The 19,811-nt window shown below is 45.6% G+C and overlaps 1 protein-coding gene across 2 annotated transcripts; it reads left to right on the top strand.

Annotated features, from left to right (window-relative positions):
* Positions 1–8,368: 8,368 nt before the first annotated feature.
* ZCCHC9 (zinc finger CCHC-type containing 9) lies at positions 8,369–18,564 on the top strand. Of its 2 annotated transcripts, none has more exons than XM_075932207.2 (7): positions 8,369–8,497; positions 9,299–9,345; positions 11,977–12,367; positions 13,292–13,442; positions 14,032–14,124; positions 16,753–16,821; positions 17,232–18,564. In XM_075932207.2, exons 3-7 carry the CDS (start codon positions 12,002–12,004, stop codon positions 17,348–17,350), a joined length of 798 nt encoding a protein of 265 aa, XP_075788322.2. In that variant the 5' UTR covers positions 8,369–8,497; positions 9,299–9,345; positions 11,977–12,001; the 3' UTR covers positions 17,351–18,564. The 2 variants fall into 2 exon arrangements, with proteins under 2 accessions (XP_075788322.2, XP_075788323.2); XM_075932208.2 differs by lacking the exon at positions 8,369–8,497 and adding an exon at positions 8,629–8,726.
* The last annotated feature ends 1,247 nt before the right edge of the window (positions 18,565–19,811 follow it).

Genomic DNA, 19,811 nt, shown 5'->3' with positions numbered 1-19,811 from the left:
AAAAAAGTATAAAACAACCAATTTTACATGTTATCAAAAACTTTATTGTAAACTTTTTTGTTTCATTATTCTTAACAAATATGTACAAATTTTTTCCATGTCCAACTCTTGAACATGCATCATAGAGTTGTCCATGTGAAAAGCAAGATGTTTCCAGATCAATTCCAACTACTTTAAGTGACTGTACTTGCACTTTGTCAGTATACATTGTTGAAATATAAGTTGACAGTTGATATAACTGAGGTGAGGCGCCTGAGGGGAGGGAGGGGGAAAGGAGCTGTGCACCTGCCACCAGCACCCAAGCCCGCCCTCCGCTTCCTTGTCCCTCTGCTGGCCTTAGTGAGTGACTGGCCCCACTGCTTCCCCCAGGAAGCCACTTCTCCCCGTACTGCCAAGCTCCGTGCAGCCCTGGGGAGAGGCGTTGAGCTCTATCTCTTCCCTCCCACAGTACCTTAAAAACCTTCTCCTGGAGGAAAGGTTATGCCATGCAAAGTTTGGTTGCAGTAGCTCTTATAGTGTCCAAGTTATTACTGCACAAACATACGAATATTCTCCTTTATATATTAGAGTTTACCTATTTAAAGGCTGTTATGTCCCTCCTCAGCCTTCTCTTCTCTAGACACATCATGCTCTGTTCTTTCAACATCTCCTCGTATGTCATGTTTTCCAAACCTTTTATCAAGTTTGTTGCTGTGTTTGATTTTTCTTCTTGAGGTTACATCTACACTATGAGCTAGGGCTGTGAGTTCCCTGCTTATGTACACATGCTTGTGCCAGCACTCATTGAGTTAACATGAATATAAATAGCAGTGTAACCACAGTAACACAAGCAGTGGCAGCAGAGGCATAATTGAGCCATCCCAAATACAAACCTGCCTGAAACCCCACAGTGGCTATGCTGAATACAGCATACTGTACTCTGAATACAGCATACGGAGTACTGCCACTACCCATACTACTGTGGCTTAGTTGTTACCTATACTTGTGTTAACTCAATGAAGGTACGTCTACACAACAGCGTTATTTCAAAATATCTAATTTCGAAATAGTTATTTTGAAATAAGATATTTCGAAATAACGCATCTACATACAAAATGCATTTCCAACTAGCATTTGGCTATTTTGAAATAGCGTGTCCACACTAAGTGAACACTGAATCATATTTAAGGTTGGCTGGAACCAGTTTCGGCAGGGTATCAGGTCAGGAGTTACTTTGTGTGGCTGCTGCTTGAGGCTATCTGAGGCCTGTGCTTAAAGGGCCCGCCATCCCCGGACAGCCGGTTCTTAGGTTTCTCTGCTTGCTTGCCTACCTCGATGAGGGACAGCAAAGCATTTTTTTTCTCTGCATGCTCTGGTTGCCCTCACTCAGGACACCGCAGCACTCTGCAACTCCCTGGGCACTCTGGTGCTTCTCTTGGACGTGTTGTTGCGAGCCTGGCTGCACTTTCTGCAGGCTGCCATCCGAGAGGTCCATGGCGGGGGGGGGCTGTCAGTATCCAGGAGGCCTTGCGGGAGATCTTCCACCCTGAGGAGCACTAACAGTCTTCCTGGTCTGCCCCACTGGGGGCTTGTGCCTCATTCCTCCCTCATGTCCTTCCACTTACCCCTCTCTAACCCCCCTTCCTGATGTTAAATAAAATACACATTTTCATGAACACAAACTCTCTTAACAAAATTGGGGGTGGGTGGGCTGAAACTCTGGTGAGACTGGGAAAAGGAGGTGTTAGGGGGAGGGGGAATCTGGGAGGAGGGAGCTGGAAGGGGGAAGCAAGGAGAATGAGGGGGAGGGGAAGCTCAGGGTTGGGGGTCTTGCTGGGCCAACTGTCTCCCAGCACCGTGGGTACAAGGGCCTCAGCATCCCTAGTGGGATGGGGAGGGTAGTGAGGGTATGGAGGGGGGAAGGAGAAGCGGGAGGGGGAGAAGGAGTGGGAGGAGGAGCGGTAGCTGGGGAGGCAGCAGGTGCTGGAGCACCAGGAGGCAGCATGCTCTGCACCAGGGTCTGCAGGTACTGGCAGTTGGCACAGCCGTGGACAAGCTGCTCCTGTCAGAGTTGCAGGTCTTCTTGCACCCAGTTTTGGGTGGTGCAGGGCTCGCAGTGCCCCCAGGTGCTGCTGTTGGTACCTCTCCACTGCACGGGTAGTCCTGTGGAGCCCTCGAGTGTGGGAGCATATCCCGGGATGGGTGGTGCACCCTGCACACACAGCTCGTGTGGCTGTGGAGAAACAAGAGAAGTGGTCAATTATCCCTGGGGGGACAGTGGGTAAAGCCCAGCCCCACTCTGCAAGGTGAGGATGACCATTCCCTGCACCATCAGAGCCGATGTGCTTGCACAGAGGCCATGTTCGGAATGTCCTGCTATCCCCTGGCGTGGGAGCTGCCCTGAGACCGCATCCAGGCCCTTGTGCTGTATATAGTGTGTGTGGGGGGGAAGATGTCCCCTGCCTCTGTGTAGAGTGGCCTTGTGGAGGGAGGGCATCCTGCTATGTCCCACCCCGGAGTCAGGAGAATGTCATGCCTCTTCACACACGTGTGTGGCTAACAGGGTAAGGCCCCTGTGTGGCAGCCAGCTGGGGCCACATGCCCAGGGGTGGCATGGCACATGCTTGCACATGCACGGGTTGCTGCGTGATCCGTGGACAGCAAGTCCCTGGTTTCTGTCTCCCCAACCCCGCATAAGGGCACAGTGATGGCAATCACCTGTTGTTGCCTCCCTGGCCTCAGATGACACCAGTGACAGGTCTGCTGGGGCGGCTCAGAGGTCCTGGCTGCTCAGCATGCTCCATCTGGTCTGCTGCAGCTCCTTGCTCTCCTCCTCCTCCTTGATGCCCTGGCCAGGGCCCTCTGCCTCATGGTTGACAACTACCTGGGGAATATGGACCGTCCTGTCCCTTGAGGATGCGGTCCAAGGCATTGAAATAGGGGCAGCTTGGAGTGTGTGCCCCTGGTTGGGAGCTGTCCTCTGTGGCCCTGGCATATGCCTGCCAAAACTCTTTTATTTTCATCTGCACCTGCTCCTGCTCCTTTGGAGGCCAAGCTGGCAGCTATCCTGCTATAGACAGCCACATTCCTCCGTCTAGTGTGGAGATCATGGACGTTGGAGGGTTCCCCCCAAAGCTCAATGAGGTCCATGATCTCCGCACTGGACCAGGAAGGCGCCTGTTTTTTCTGGCCCCTGGCAGGCTCCTGGAAGCGGGCAGACTGCTCCTGGGGAGCGATGGAGGGATGGCTGCCGGTGGCTTGCTGGCTCATATTGGGGCCACTGGGTCAGGGGCAGGACAGACTGTTTGTTGCGCTGGCAGGCTTGGAGCTGGCAAAGGCACTGTGGCCAGACTCTACCCCTTTAAGGGCTTCAGGGAGGGTGAGAGAGAGAGTAGTTTTCTTGGTTGTGGCCAGCAGGGCACCCTGGGAAAATCTAGAAGCCCTCTATTTTTTTTTTTACTGGACAGAGGGAGCAAAAAAACAGTCTGTCTGGTTGAATACTGGATACCTGGCAACCCTACAGCTGTTGGGCAAGGAGGGGGCCCAGCCAGAAGGCCCAGTTAACTGATACCTTGTACATTGCCTGGGTAACCGGTTAAACTCTTGCATCCCTAGATACTCTCCACTAATGTTTGTTAAATGCTCAGAAGAAAGAATGTTTTTATCAAAGATCCAATGGCCTAGTCCTATTAAAAGTGTGAGAACTCACAATATTAATCTTTTGAGACAGCCTCCACTGCCATGAAATTCTCCAACAAAACCAGAGTAAATTAAACTAGATATTTGTGGTGGTACCAAAGTAAAAAACAAAAACCTTTACAAAATGCAGGTCTTTTTAGATGTCTTGAAAAAAGCAACAATAATGCACAAACTCCCATTTAAAATTTGTTTGCCGATTACCTTCATGGGCCAAATTCTCAGTAAGTGTTGGCCAAGATCTATATACATTTGGGCTACGTCTAGACTGGCATGATTTTCGGCAAATGCTTTTAACTGAAAAGTTTTTCCGTTAAAAGCATTTGCAGAAAAGAGCATCTAGATTGGCATGGACGCTTTTGCACAAAAGCACTTCTTGTGGAAAAGCGTCCGTGCCAATCTAGACGCGGTTTTGCGCAAGAAAGCCCCGATCGCCATTTTTGCCATCGGGGCTTTTTTGCGCAAAACAGTTTTTAGCTGTCTACACTGGCCCTCTTGCGCAAATACATTTGTGCAAGAGGGCTTTTTCCCAAATGGGAGCAGCATAGTATTTGCGGAAGAACACTGACAATCTTACATTAGATCGTCAGTGCTCTTGCGCAAATTCAAGCAGCCAGTGTAGACAGCTAGCAAGTTTTTCCGCAAAAGTAGCTGGTATACTGGTAAGAAATAATGGTAAGAAATGACAGGCAGCTATCCTAGCACCCCAGCCACTGCACAATCATTTAATCTTCTAACCACCTATCTGGCTATTGGTGCATGTAGTTGTGAATTTTACACAAGCAGAGAAAGTAACCACATGAAGTTTTGAAAGGAATCCTTACACTCTAGGGCTGTGTCTACATTGGCGCAATCTTGCGCCAAAGCGGCCACTTTCGCGCAAAAACATGCTGCCTGTCTACACTGGCAGGGAGTTCTTGCGCAAGAACACTGACGTTCTAATGTGTGAAATCAGTGCTTCTTGCGGAAGAACTATGATGCTCCTGCTCAGGAATAAGCACTCTTGCGCAACTGTTCTTGCACAAGAGGCCAGTGTAGATAGGTAACATGAATTTCTTGTGCAAGAAAGCCCGATGGCTAAAATGGCCATCGGAGCTTTCTTGTGCAAGAGAGTGTCTACACTGGCATGGATGCTCTTGAGCAAAAGCACATATCTTGCCAAAGTAGATGCTCTCTTGCGCAAATACTTTAACGCAAGAACTCTTGCATTAAAGAGTATTTGTGTAAGATCACGCCAATGTAGACATAGCCTAGTTATTAAGCTCATCTGGTTTAAGAAAGTTGTACAGGCAAATCTTCCCCCTCCTTTATTATTATTATTATTATTATTATTATTATTTTGGCAGAGACTAGTTTGACTTTTAATTTTGTCTGCTCATATTCAGGAAACCAGTTGGGGTCATTTCTGACAGTTTCTGATCACCATATATATACATATATATATATAATTATACACACACACACAAATGTATATAAAATTTTACTTTTATGTGAGGTATTCCTCTTGTTCATTTTCTAGGTATACATTCACTGGGAATCTCCTGCAGTAAGGACTGCTATAAAGAAGCACTTCTATTTTAAGGAAGAACTGATGGAAAAACATACCCAGGCAAATATAACCTTTCATTTAAAATGGTAAAAAGCCCACATATGTTGGTGAAGTTACTTCACTTTCAAAGGAGAACTATAGGTGCATACTCCCTCTACTGGTACATTTACTTCAAGAGCATAATACATACTGTTCAGTAACTAAAACAGAAAGCTATAAAGGGTGCAACTCATCTGACGAGAAATGAAGGTGAAATTAAAATAAGTTGAGCTACACAGAACAAACATAAGCAGTTATGTAGAATTTTTAAGAAGCACAAGATTTCTACGTATCCATGATTATGTTCTGACATTTGGATCAGTGTTTTTGTAGTTTACCATGAGGAAGGAAAGTAGTCTGAATATTTCATTATGAACTACTTCAAACTGCTGTGTTTGGAATATTTTAAATAGAATATGACAATGTATATTTGTACTATATATTTGAGTTTGCCTGTGAGTGAGTAAGTCTGTCTGAAAGTCCATTTGTTCAAGAATACCTCCTAAATGGTAAGAGCTTAGGACCACCAAATTTGGTATGCAGCTTCCTCTTATAACTTACAGCAAAGTCAGGGTGCCAGGACAATGCCTGGAATTTGATTGGTTCTCATAAAATGGAAAGGGAGGGGTCTGATAAGCAGGATGGTTATAATGTAGGTCAGTGGTCTCCAACCTTTTTAAGCACAAGATCACTTTTTTAATTGAAATGCAATCCAGGATCCACCTCAAAACTAAATACCCTTGCTCTGCCTATTTTGTCTGGTCACTCCATCCTCTCTCCCCATCCTCCCTCCTTTTCACCAGGCAGGGGCAGAGGGTTGGGACACCAGATCTGGTCTTGGGCTAAGGGATTTAGTGTGAGAGGGGCTCTGAGCTAAGTCAGGAGAGGGAGTTGCGGTGCAGGAGTCGGTTCAAGCTCTGTAAGGGAGTTTGGATTCAGGGGCTCAGGACTAGGGTATGGGGTGTACGAGGGGATACAGGACTGGGGCAGGGGTTCAGCGCTGGCTCCAGTTGGACACTTCTTACCTCTGGTGGCTCCTGGGTGGTGGTGGCTCACCCCTGCCTAGGCCCTGTACCACACTCAAAAGCAGTCAGCAAACTCTCTCCATCCCAAGCCCTATTATGCACCCCTTCCATTATGTGGAGATAGAATACAGTGTGGAAGACGGGACACTCTGACATCAGTGCCCCCTCTATTCCCTCCCCTGCTCTGAACAGCAAGCAGAAAGTTCCTAGGGTAAGGGGAGGCAGCTCCAATGCAAAGGGTACAGCTGTGGGGGAAGGGGCAGCTCAAGTGCTGCGCTTGATAGCCTCTTGGCCAAACCAGTCAGGATCACCTGTCAGAGGCTCCAAGATCTACCAGTAAATCCTGATCTATGGTTGGCGACCACTGCTGTAGGTTGACCACAGGGGAGCAGGAAGGGGGCCAGAAAAGGGGACCAAGATAGCTATAATCCCATCGGGCCAGCAGGAGCCAGAGGTGGAGAAAGAGGTGGCTATCTACTATATACTTCAGAGGCTGTGTCTACATTGGCACCCTTTTCCGGAAAAGGGATGCTAATGAGACCAGTCGGAATTGCAAATGCCGCGGGGGATTTAAATATCCCCCTGCGGCATTTGCATGAACATGGCTGCCGCTTTTTTCCGGCTTGGGGTTTTGCCGGAGAAAAGCGCCAGTCTAGACGAGATCTTGCAGAAAATAAACCTTTTCCCGCAAGATCCCTTATTCCTTCTTTCAAGTAGTAATAAAGGATCTTCCGGAAAAGGGTTTATTTTCCGCAAGATCCTGTCTAGACTGGCGCTTTTCTCCGGCAAAACCCCGAGCCGGAAAAAAGCGGCAGCCATGTTCATGCAAATGCCGCGGGGGATAGTTAAATCCCCCGCAGCATTTGCAATTCCGACTGGTCTCATTAGCATCCCTTTCCCGGAAAAGGGTGCCAATGTAGACACAGCCCAGAGAGTTTGTCTGTGTGTCTCTGTCTATCCCCTACCCAGGAACATGCACTCTTTCCCAGTAGTGCCACTGCAGCAGCCATGAATAGGCATTTCCCACCTGGCTCCAAGCTTCTGCGGTGAGAGAGGGTCTGGGGTTGTCCTCTCTCCCCCTGGACAGTCTGCAAATTGAACTCCTCATCCCCAGCCCCATCAAAGAACTATGATTTAAATAAGAAAAACAAAACTTTTTTTAGTTATGGACCTGAGCAATGCCAGGTAAATCTAGTAATAAAATAAGCACAGCAAAAAGTACAATTCTTTGTGGGCAAATATTTATTAGGAAAAAACTATTTTACTAGCAGGGTGGTGAAGCTCTGAAATGGATTACCCAAGGAGGTAGCGGAAGCTGCATCTGTAGGGGTTTTTAAGTCTTGGCTTGACAAAGCCCTGGCTAGGATGATTTAGTTGGGGCTGGCCCACCTTTTAGAAGGGCGTTGGACTCGATGACTTCCTTCTGTCTCTTCTAACCCTACGATTCTATGATTTTTCAAATAAAAAGTCTTAAGTGCCGAGAATCATGGAAATATGGAAAACTTTTGAGAGAACTTTCCCACGTTTTTTCCTTTTTGAGATCATTGGCGTTGCAGTTAAGCAAACCCCCAAAAACCAGGAAATAATATTAGTCAGCTAGTAGCACAACTGGATTGTTTTCCAAGCTCATACACTAGAGCGGTAAGGACTTCTATGCAATTCTAGCTTTGACACCACACAGATGGCGCGGCAAGCGCCTTCACTTAGCATTTCCATAGCAGGGCCAGGGGAGGGAGCTCTCACAGGCGCGGTTGGGTCCCTCGCCGCATCGCACAGCTGCAGTGCGAAGATGCTTTTTGCAAAGGTGCGTAGGGAGGAATCGGGATCCCCAGGACCTCGTGCTCTGTCCTGTGCCCACCGGCAGCGCGATGCAGACGCTTCCCGGGGCACCGACAGACCCGCACGGTGCGAGCACGAGCTCCGCGGGCCCGGCTGCATGGCCACAACGGTTACAAGATCCGCCAAGGCACCAGAAATTCTGCCAGTCGCCTAAGAATTGCGGCCCCCGCGGCACGTCCCTGGGCGCAGCGTGACTCCCTGCACATGCGCGCTCTGGCCAGCGGGGCAAGGCCGGGGGCGCGCGGCTCCCGTGTCGGTTCCGGAGCGCGCCGCGTGGCTGCACACGTGGGGCTCGAGGCCCCGCCCTTACTCCGCCTCTTCCCCTCAAGCCCCGCCCCCCGGAAGTCGCGGTCTGGCTGAGGACAGCGAGGTGAGCGTGTTCTCCCCCATCCCTCCTCGCGCGGAGTCGGGTCGAACCTCTCTACGCCCCCCCCGCCCCGCGCGGAGCCGGGCCTGGCCCCTCTGTGCATCCGGTCCGGCTACGTAACGGTTGCCCCAACGGCTGCTCGCACGGTCGCTTAAAATACCCCCGGCTGTTGTAAGAGCAGCCCCCCCGGGGCAGCCGCTGGGTTGGGCGGATGCGGAGAATGGGGTAGCGGGTGAGTGGCACTGGGGGCACTGGGCTAATCGCGTGGCCGGTGCAGCGTGTACCCGCTACAGGAGTAGTCGACAAGGGCCGCTGTGCAGAGCCGCGGTGCTTTGGGGCTGGCGTGTGCCAGGACTGCTTGGTCCCAACTTGCACCAGGTCCAGCAGCCCCTGTTCACAGAGGCCACCTACTCCTCCCCTGCCGACAGGGGCTGCGGGCGGAGCAGCCTCCCTTATCGCGGCCCCCCCCCATAAAGGCAGCAGGAGGAGGGGGGCAGGCACCACCACAGAAACTCTACTGGTGGAGCCAGCTTTTAAGCCAGCTCCCCCCAGCACTGGCTCCTGCTCACCCCCTTCTGCCCCTTGCTGCCCTCTGTATGGGCAGCAAGGGGAGGGCAGGAGTAAGTAGTCAAATACTCCACTCAGCTACCAGATAAGTTTATGCATGTCAAGTAGTCAATTACTTACATCCTAATGTGTATCTGAAGGCAAAGAGCAGCTGGACCTGTTTATTTTCTTTTCATATTGTTATTGACAAAGATATTCCTGTTTTGTGTTTTTGTTTTTGGTTTATTTTTTCCAAAGGTTCCCAGTAAGCTGTTGAGCATCTTTCCCTAGTGCTGTCTGCTGAGGTTAGTAAACATTGACTTTTGTATGCTGGATCGCTCCTTGCTCTCTCCAGTTTAATTATGCTAAATTTGCAGACAAAGCTCTAAGTCCTAAACCATAGCCTGTACCACATGAAGCTGACGGACGTGAACAAGAGGAGCCAGCATGGCTGCTGCTTTCCCAGCTCCCTGTAACAACTACTTATAGCCCTGCTGGACAACACATCCTATCCCCCTGGTCCAAACAGGCCAACTTCAAATCTTCTGATTTCAGGACAAAGGATCCTGCATTGAGACCTCCTCAGGAGCACCAAGTTTGGGGTGCACTGCCAGGTGCCTTTGAGACTGGCCACTGTGGTGTCAGGACTGGAGGCTTCTGGTCTAGCAGCACGGGACCTGGCAGTGCACCTCTGGTGATTTGTGTAGGCCTACCTTAAGTCACTCAGTCTAGGTTAAAACAGCCCCTAGCCCACCCACAACTGGCACAGCTCCACTTCTGGTGAGTGATGGGAAGTGCAGAGAAGCATGTTGGGTAGTGTTTGCAATGGGGTCAGACGCTATTTCTCCCCGTTTGCCTCTGGGTCTCTGTTGTGCTGGTGGCCAGTCTAATTATGTCCTTTGCTGTTTGGCTGAGCTCTGCCTATCTCTCATGTAGGGAAGGGGGCTTAGGTCAGTGGCACAGGCTAGAACTGTGCTGGGAGGGAAACAACTTGAGCCAGCCCTGCACAGTGTCCCATTTTCCTTTCAGGAAATATGCTCCTCCTGCCTCAATGGTTTTGTTTTACACTGGCTGAACCCCCATGTTCTGTGTGGTCAAATCTTTGCACAGCTATGGAATCATACCAATTCATTCCATGCTGAGTGTTTGTGGGGTCCTGGGTGTATGGTGGCTGTGGGTTACCTTCCCCCCCCCCCCCGTTTCACCTGGCCCCATGACTGCCTCAGGTCTGCTGTGCTTTGCATCCCTCTGGTGCAGGGAAGGGTGTGAGGCACTGATAATCTTGCTGATGAGGTTGCTTTCCTCCCTATCACGAGGGTGGGTCCAGTACCTTATGTAACTCCTGGAGAGGAATCCGTGCATGTGGGACTGGGTAGGCTGGTGGCAGTGCCAATGCTCTGTCTTCTGGCAAGCAGTTCCATGTTCAGAGCCCTGTCTGCAGGCTGGGGAAGGTGGCACAGCCAGGTACCTGGGGAGGAGTGTGCTGGGAGTGGGGACTACACTAGTGCGTTAGGCCAGCAGAACTAGATTTATCTTTTGTGGACCCGAGGCCCTGCCCCTGCTCAGTGTCTTCCCCATGTGGTCCCAGAGACACTGTTCACAGCGGGGAAAGGAAAGGAGAGGAGTGGGCCTTGGGGAGGAAAGGCAGAATGGGACAGAGTAACAAAGCATGGACAGAGTGAAGAGCGGGGCTTCAGTCTAGGGATGTGAACAACTAGTTGACTGCTTGATAAGCATATGCTTATCAGGTAGTTGAGTAGTGACTCAACTAGTCGCTTCCCCCACCCCTTGCTACCTCTCTCTGATAGAGACAGCAAGGGAGGAACAGGAGCAAGTGCTGGGGGGAGCCAACTTAAAAGCTGATTCCTACCAGCACATCTGGGAGGCAGGAGAGGTAGAAGTGCAGTGGGGAGGACCAGGAGGGAACCAGGAATCAGCTGATTCCTGGCTCATGGCCAGTTCTCCTCTCCTCCCCCCCCACCCCCCCCTTGCACCTCTGCTTTTTAAAATTTATTGGGGTGGGGGAAGGACCTGATTCCTGTCTCGCACCTGGGTCCCCTGCTATGCCTCTGCCTTTTAGATGTAATAAGATGTAGATGGCTCTTAATACATTTAAAAGGCAGAGCTGCAGCAGGGTTAGCTCCCAGGCTGGGAGCTAACCCTGCTGCAGCTCTGCAGTTTCCTCCCTTTTTGACTAATGGAGTAGTCAGTGGAAATTCTATCGACTACTGGATTAGCTGATTACTCACAATTTAACATCCCTACTACAGTCTTGAGGCTGGTGTCTCTAATGAGTGTGGGCCTAGCTCCCTTGTAAACATAGTACTGTAGGCCAGGGTTATGCAGTAGTGACACAGCCACAACCCTGGAGCCATGCTGCAGAAGCCTAGAAAACTCCTATGACTATGGGAGGGGGTTTCCTGTTATAGTTAATTCACCTCTTGCATAGACTGTATCTAGGTCCCTGAAAAAGCCATGCTGTTGGTTCATCTGTGTGTACACCAGCATTTAGACCAACCTATCTGTGGCACTAAATGTGCAAAAATTTTCACAGCTCTGGACAATGTAGGTAGGTCAAGCTACATTTTAAGCATAGATCTCGCCCAAAGTTGACTGAAAAAAAAGTATAGATTATATAAAAATGTGGTGGCTTAGCTTCACCCACTCAGTAGAATAGTAATCTAGTGGTCCCTGATGCTTGAGAAAAGAGACTTCTCAAGCTGAGATACAAATGTAGAATTTTGTTTTTATCTGGTTGATGACTTATGAGGTGATTCTGTATGATTTTATTTTAAAAATTTTTAGAGTAGTGCTTCTCAATAGCCTCTATCCCAAATTTAAATTCAGCCCTATTGTACTAAATTTTGTGCAAGCTGATAAAAAGTCATGTACCCTGCTCAAAAGAACAAGTGTGACCTTCAGTATTTGTTTTAAAGGCTTGTAGATATTCCAGAAGAAATCATGACCCGGTGGGCCCGTACAAATATCACACATAGCAAAAAGCCTCTGGATGCTACTCCATGGGAAGATCTGAAAAATGGATCTACCAGTGGAACAGTGAGGAATAAACAGCAAAATTATTCAAATACTCTTTCTTTAAAGAATGATCAAGTGAAGAAGAAGAATAAAAAGAAAAAGGACTATTTGAATGAAGATGTTAATGGATTCATGGACTACTTAAAACAGAACTCACAGGTATTACATAATGGAAAGGTCAGAGCAGCTGACAGCCATGAGGTGAAGGAAGAAGTAGCAACAGCCCTCAAGAAAGACAAGCGTCGGGAGGGAAGACGATTAAAGAGACAAGAGATGAAGAAAAACACCATGGTGAGATCTATGTCCTATTTTGCCTTTTATCATCTTTGTTCTGTTACCGGTTTCTTACCTACTAGCTATGTAGCAGTCAGTTGTATAAACTTGTCTTGAATTTGACCTAGAAATATGGAATTTTTCCATTACCAATTTTCCTGAACAGCCCAAATTTTTGTTTCGTTTTTTTAAACGACATAAATGTATTCTAAGAGTAAGGTAAAAGTAATACAAGTAAAAAACACTGCTTTTTCAACAAGCAAATATTTGTAGGGAAGTCTTATAGTCTGCAGAATTCTAGTGTAACTAATGTTCAGATTATCCCCTATTTGGAATCTTCAAAATGTACCAAATTTACTTTTTGAGAGGATGCGCTCCTTCTGTAATGATTAAATGTTGATCAGTGAAGGTGTAATATGCAATTCCTACATTTTGTGTAATCTTATAGATGGGTGAACGGTGCCTATAATATTGGAGATTGATCATCTCACTGGTTGTAGGTGTGGACCTGTGGCAACTATTTTGTAGTTTACTAGGTAACTTGGATTTATCCCCATTATATTCTAGGAATTTTTCCCTTAAGGCCTCTGGTCTAAGATTCATAAAGTGCTTATTAGACTGGGATTTTGTGGTCTTGCTTTCAGTGCCACTTATTAAATTTTAGACCATGAGATCATTATAGGTCTTATTGGGCATTTGTGTGACCTTATTTTAAAAGATGTAAGGGCCAAAACTTACCTTGATTCCAAAGTGTAAACCTTTCTGGTGTTCTCTATAAAAAGCAGTTTTAGAAAAAAGAAAATTCTGTTTGACATAAATGCTAATTGTATGGTGTTAGCAATAAATGTATCCTTTTAAAATATTTCTGGCTATAAAAATACACAGCAAAACATGTAATGAGTTTCCCTGGTTAATTTAGTAACTCGCATTTTATTTTCCAAGGTATGTTTCCACTGCAGGAAGCCTGGCCATGGACTTGCTGATTGCCCAGCTGCACTTAAAAGTCAGGATATGGGTACTGGAATCTGTTACCGATGTGGATCTACAGAGCATGAAATCACGAAGTGTAGAGCAAAAGTTGATCCAGCTCTTGGTATGTTTTTTAACATCTGCTTTTCTCTTTTAAAGAAGGAGCTTTTGTATGGGTTTGTTGATCACAGAAAGTTTCATTTTTAGTCAGTAAGGGTACGTCTAGACTACCGGGTTTTGTCGACAGTATCTGTCGACAAAACTTCTGTCGACAATGTGTCTGGACGCTCTTTGAGTTGTGTCGACAAAGCAAGCTGCTTTGTGGACAGAACCCTGTAGTCTAGACGCAATCCTAAAGGCAATAACACCTTCTGTCGACAGAACTCTGTCGACAGAAGGTGTTATGCCTCGTAAAATGAGGTATACCAGCGTCAACAAAACTGCTGAGTTCTGTCGACGTTATGTCGACAGAACTCAGCGGTAGTGTAGACGCTGGTATAGTTTTGTCGACAAAAGTCCACTTTTGTCGACAAAACTCAGTAGTCTAGACACACCCAAAGTTTAACAGTTTTGAGGGCATGCATTACCTGTTGAAGTAGTTCAACATAACTACAGTGTTGATTTCTTTTTTGTAAAATCACTGTGATATTATCTATAACTTTGTTGTGTAGGTTAAATATGCATCTTAATTGAAGAACATTGAAATCTTACAGGGGAATTTCCATATGCAAAATGTTTTATTTGTGGCGAGATGGGGCATCTGTCAAGGTCATGTCCAGATAATCCTAAAGGCCTATATGCTGAAGGTAAGTATCATTATTGCTGTAAACCAAACATTTGCCCTCTTATAAGGGTAGTTAAATGTAGCAAAGAACAAGGTAACAGCTGCCAGGTACTAACTAGACAATGTAGTGAATAGAGTTCCTTGTCTGTACTTTTATCTACACAAAATATATGGCAACTCTAGAGTGTCTGGTGTATGTCTTCAAGTAACTGAGCATCAGCGGAATGAGTAGGAGAACATGGGAGCTAAATTTAATTTGAAATGTCCAATGGTCCTATGAGCAAAAAGATTCATTGTATTTAAATGCACAACATTGAAAGATACACATGGAGAAAGGGATACACTTTAAACCTGTGGGGAGGAAGTTGTAAAGGCTCTTTTGGTTAAAGAGACAGAGTCATTTTTAAATGCTAAATCAGATGTTCAGTTCCCCCCATTTTATGTTGTATTCCCAAGTCTCTTCAGATAGTCCATAAGTGTTAGCCAAACAGAAGTCGTTATTGGACTAAAAGGCTGCGTCTAGATTGGCATGATTTTCTGGAAATGCTTTTAATGGAAAAGCTTTCCGTTAAAAGCATTTTCGGAACAGAGCGTCTAGATTGGCACGGACGCTTTTCCGTAAAAGCACTTTTTGCGGAAAAGTGTCCGTGCCAATCTAGAAGCGCTTTTCCATAAAAAAGCCCTGATTGCGAAAATGGCGTTTTTTGTGGAAAACAAATCTGAACTGTCTACACTGGCCCTTTTGCGCAAAAGCTTTGCGCAAAAGGGACTTTTGCCTGAACAGGAGCAGAATAGTATTTCCGGAAGAAGCACTGATTTCGTACAGTAGGAAGTCAGTGCTTTTGTGGTAATTCAAGCGGTCAGTGTAGACAGCTGGCAAGTTTTTTCCAGAAAAGCGGCTGATTTTCTGGAAAAACTGGCCAGTTTAGACACAGCCAAATTGTATGTGATGTGATTGCACTGCAAAAGAACAAGGAAATCTAAGTAAAGGCAGACACTCTGCCTTTAGTTTGTGCTTATGGAGTGCAATTCATGCGTCCTGTGACAACATCACACAGATCTGAAACATGCACTCCCTAGGCACACTGGTAATTGTAAAGTTCTTAGTGAAACCTTTATTCTGGAAAAGTGATAAACTCAAATCATGTTTCCGTTTGAAAATGTTTAATGTAAGAAAGGGATTAAAATTAAATCTTTTTTTAAATTTGATAATTCCTTTTTTTGTATATTTAATTTTCATTTTTCAGTTTAATCAACTAGTTTTTTTGGATCTTTCACACAGCAACTTATCTCAGTTTTTACAATCAGTTTGCTATTTTTGATAAGTAGGAGGACTCAAATGTATTTAAAATTACTTTTAATATTTTTTGAATCAGCGAGGTCTCCAAGAAGATGTTGCCATTTTAAAGGTCAGATTTGGTCCTCAGACATTCCTATGCAACTCCCATTAATTTCAGAAGTACAAGCAGTCCCCGACTTATGTCGGATCCGCACTTACGAACGGGGCTTTCTCGCCCCGGAGCTCACAGGCAGCGATCCGCCACCTCAACCTCCGGGGCGAGAAAAGCTGCTCCCGGTGCCTCTGGTCTGCTGGAGACCAACCGGCAGCGCCCCAGCTGCTCTGCCCCAGGGTCCGGCAACAAAAGCTTGGTCTGCTGGGGGGGGGGCACACTAGCTGCGTCCCTCCCTCCCCCCCAGCAGACCAGGGGCACCGTGAGCGAAGCCCCAGCCGCGGCGCGGTCCCGCGCCACTGCGGCTTTGCTCCCCGTGTCCCTCGTCTGCTGGAGGGGGGGGGGAACGCAGCTAGTGTGCCCCCCCCCAGCAGACCAGGCTTTTGTTGCCGGACCCTGGGGCAGAGCAGCTGGGGCGCTGCCGGTTGGTCCCGCAGCGCCGCTCTGGGCACTACTGGACCAACCCAGCAGCACCCGAGCTGCTCTGCCCCAGGCGTCCCCAAGTCAGCCGCTGCTGAAACTGACCAGCGCTGACTACAGGAAGCCCAAGGCAGAGTTGCTCTGCCCCAGGCTTCCTGGAATCAGCGCTGATCAGTTTCAGCAGCAGCTGACTTGGGGACGCTTGGGGTTCTTAAGTTGAATCTGTATGTAAGTGAGAACTGGCGGTCAGTTTCAGCAGCGGCTGAATCTGGACGCCAGTTGCGACTTACATACAGATTCAACTTAAGAACAAACCTACAGTCCCTATCTTGTACGTAACCCGGGGACTGCCTGTATTTGGTGTATGCTGGTGTCTTAGAACAAAACTTATTCCTAAGTAAAGAGGGTCAGAATTTCAAATAGGTACTCCTCAGTATTTCTAGGAAAATATAATTCAAATATTCAGTATATTTTGAGTATGAGCCTTTACAAATGAAAGTAAATATAATTAACCCTATGTAAGAGAGGAAACTGAGGCACAGAGATCAAATTACAAGTCCTTACTTAAAAATTCTTTCTACGGACTAAAATTTGTATCTTAATTTGTGCTATACCTTGTAAAGGTATATATTTTGAATTTGTTTTTAACATCTAAATTTTCTTGTTTCAAGTGAAAACCAGTCTTTATAACATGTTGACAAATGATGAAACTATGCATAAAGCTAAAGCAAATATTATTTCCAGCTGTTAAATAGTTTTGCATATTCCTTTCTTAATAGGAGGCTGCTGCAGGCTTTGTGGCTCTGTGGAACACTTTAAAAAAGATTGTCCAGAAAACAAGAACTCAGGTAAGATTTAAGGAAATATATCTTAGGTGTCAAAATTTTAAAATATAAAGACAAATTATTCTGTTGTAATGGTGAGAGCTATAAAGAGGGCTGGAAAAATGCACTCTCCTAGTAGCAAATATTAAACTGTTCAGGAGGAATAGATCTAAGCTGCTGTCAATTTCAGTATCAAATTCAGCTGGTTTCACCAGGATCTTGCACATTTTCATCCATCACTACTAAATGTATATGTCTTTATCATATACATGTTATCTCTCTTGTTCTCAGTGTGCAGGGAGAATTAAAATTCAAGACCTCCTGATTGATAAGATGTGGCCCAGTGGTTTAGCCACAAAGATGGTCAAAGTGAAAATCTAGACTACAGCAAGAAAGAATTTTACATGATCTTTTTCGCCTCTCTTGCTCCACAGATCAAGCAGTAACAGTTGGTCGATGGTCCTATGGAATGAGTGCAGATTATGAAGAGATTCTAGAGAACCCTAGAACACAAAAACCAAAAGTAAAAATACCAAAAGTTGTTAATTTTTGATAACTGCTCTTGGTTATCAGACAATATTAAACATCATTTGTCTTCTGAGTTGATCCACTGGTTTATATAAATGGAAGATAAAGCTGGGTTCTTCAAGCCAAAGTCAACCCTAGCATACTGGGCATAACTCCATTGACATGTGTACCATTGCATCCACTTCCATGCAGTCTGGATTGAGTAAACTAACTGGTTTGCAGTTGCTGTATCACATCCTGTATATTCACAATTTTCCAGAAACACCCCCACCCTTAAATGGTGATCACTTAAAAACCTAAAGGGATGATTAAATGAAGGTGTCCTAAGGAGAAAAGGTAATCTAGCATACGAATGTTTTATTGGAAAAAATGCTGATACATAGCTGTCATGATTCAGGCCATGGCACTCTAGCCTCTCTAATTGTGCTCATTGGGTCTTAGACCTTATGCTTTCAACTATCTCAGTCACATGATTTTCCTTCTTAGATTGGGGATCTGGGCTGTAGTATTCTGTGTACCAGACATTCTCAGTCCTATAGGTCTGCTTGTGTTCAGGTACCTGTGGTGGTTATTTCTCTTGGATCAGCAGAGCCGTCAAAGTGTTATTTATGAACATATCCCTTCATCAAAAAACAAAATGCCAAACACATATGAAACCTCAATTGTGCAGCTTCACTACTATCCCCAATGACACTTGGATAGTCACTTATACTCTACTGCAAAGCTTTGAGATGCCATCCCAGATTTATTAATGCTTTGCACGACAGTGGATCCAGAGCCACAAAATATATCTGAATGGAAGATCTTGCTTTTCAGTGGTGTACTATGGGTGTCAATTCCAATTTGATGTGTTCAGTTTTAAATCTGAATTTCTAAAGCATTTACATGCCAAGTATTTCTATGTACCTTAAAAGTGCTTAAGGGTCCCTTAAAGGGTGATTAAGGATCCCTGTCTCATCACAATCTTAGTTTGGTTCAGAACTCTAATCTATAAGACACTGTCCTAAACTTTGAAGGAAAATTATGTAGTAATCAAGAGGTTCAGTTTGAAAGACAGCCTGAATTAAGAACATAGGCACAGGGCTCTCTTTTGGGCCAAGTCATGTCTAGTTGCTGCCTTAGAATGTATGATGTCTTGTGGTAAATCACTAGAAGAACAAATTGCTTAAATGCCTCCTTATATTTATATATTGTCTTAAAATCTTATTTAAAAAATATATTAAATGTTTAAATTTTCTATCATGGTAGTTGCATTTTTCCTAATAACTTCCCTGGTTGTTCTTCAACACAATAGCTTTCCTTTTAGTGCATTTTTAGACTATGCCTGTCTGGACCTGACTTTAGCTTATGCTTCTAGCTGGTCAGCTTCCATAAAGTGCATAAGTACAGGTTACTAAAGCCAAAGAAAACAAACAAACCCCAATTGGAAGTAAATACCAGTAACCACCTGACTGATACGCTTGTGCAGTTAATTACAGAAACAATAATAACTAGGTAGTGATGGGCATATCAGAGCTGACTTTGTACCTTATAGGGAGTTGTGCTGCGAGTGGGGCCATGCAAGCACTTTCCAGAAGCATCTTAGGTGTAACATGCCTCAACACAAAACTGCATCCTCACCTCTTCCCCCCCCCCCCCCCAGTATTGAGCACTCTCATTGACTGATAACAGTATTTGACAGTGGCATGATTGACAAAACTGTTGTCTGGAAACAAGAGGGTAGTGCTGTCTTTCAAGTTGTTGAATTTCATCATCTTGAACCCTAAAAGTACATGGCAAGCTCTGACAACCAACTGCTGAGTCATGTTGAAGAGCGTAAAAGGAAGCCCAGCTTGTGACTTCAAACTTTTTGTAGCAGTGGTGCTTTCTGTAGTTTCTGTTTTCAGGTAGGATCAACACATAATTTTGTATCACACAGCTAAATACTTGAAGGTATATAAAATTCCTCCTTTTCCCATACTTTGCACTTGTCTCGATATTGGGAGTGGTTTATTATGGAGAGGTTTTGGCAGTATAAGTTTGTAAAGCATTAGAGAAGAGTTAGGTTCAGTATGATACAATAGAAAACAAATAACACTTTTTAATAATTTTTCAGCAATTTATTCACTAGACTGATTATAAAATATACAACCTCTAAAAACACATCCTTCAAATGGATCCACAAATGTGGATACAATATGTACCAGCAAAGTATTGGAAGAGGTAACTGAAAATCTTCGTCTAGTACATGGTGCATGTAGTGTATATTTTACACCAGGCAATTGCAAAATTAGAATAAGTAACCAATGTTACTTTTCAATCAGTGCTTCAGCCTGCCAAGAGCATTTGTATGTGGCTACTTTAAGAAAAGAAGGAAATGGGATAGTGTAACTAACCTACAAGAAGCTCTGCTGGATACTTATGGATCCAGAGAGGATGGAGAGAGGCAGTTCTCAGTGGTGACAGATGGCAGAACAAGGAGCAATGGTCTCAAGTTACAGAGGATC

Source organism: Pelodiscus sinensis, chromosome 6 (assembly GCF_052426305.1).
Source record: "Pelodiscus sinensis isolate ZL-2025 chromosome 6, ASM5242630v1, whole genome shotgun sequence".
Lineage (NCBI taxonomy): Eukaryota > Metazoa > Chordata > Testudines > Trionychidae > Pelodiscus > Pelodiscus sinensis.
The sequence above is the reverse complement of the archived record's forward strand: the minus strand, read 5'-3'. Positions and strand labels throughout refer to the sequence as shown.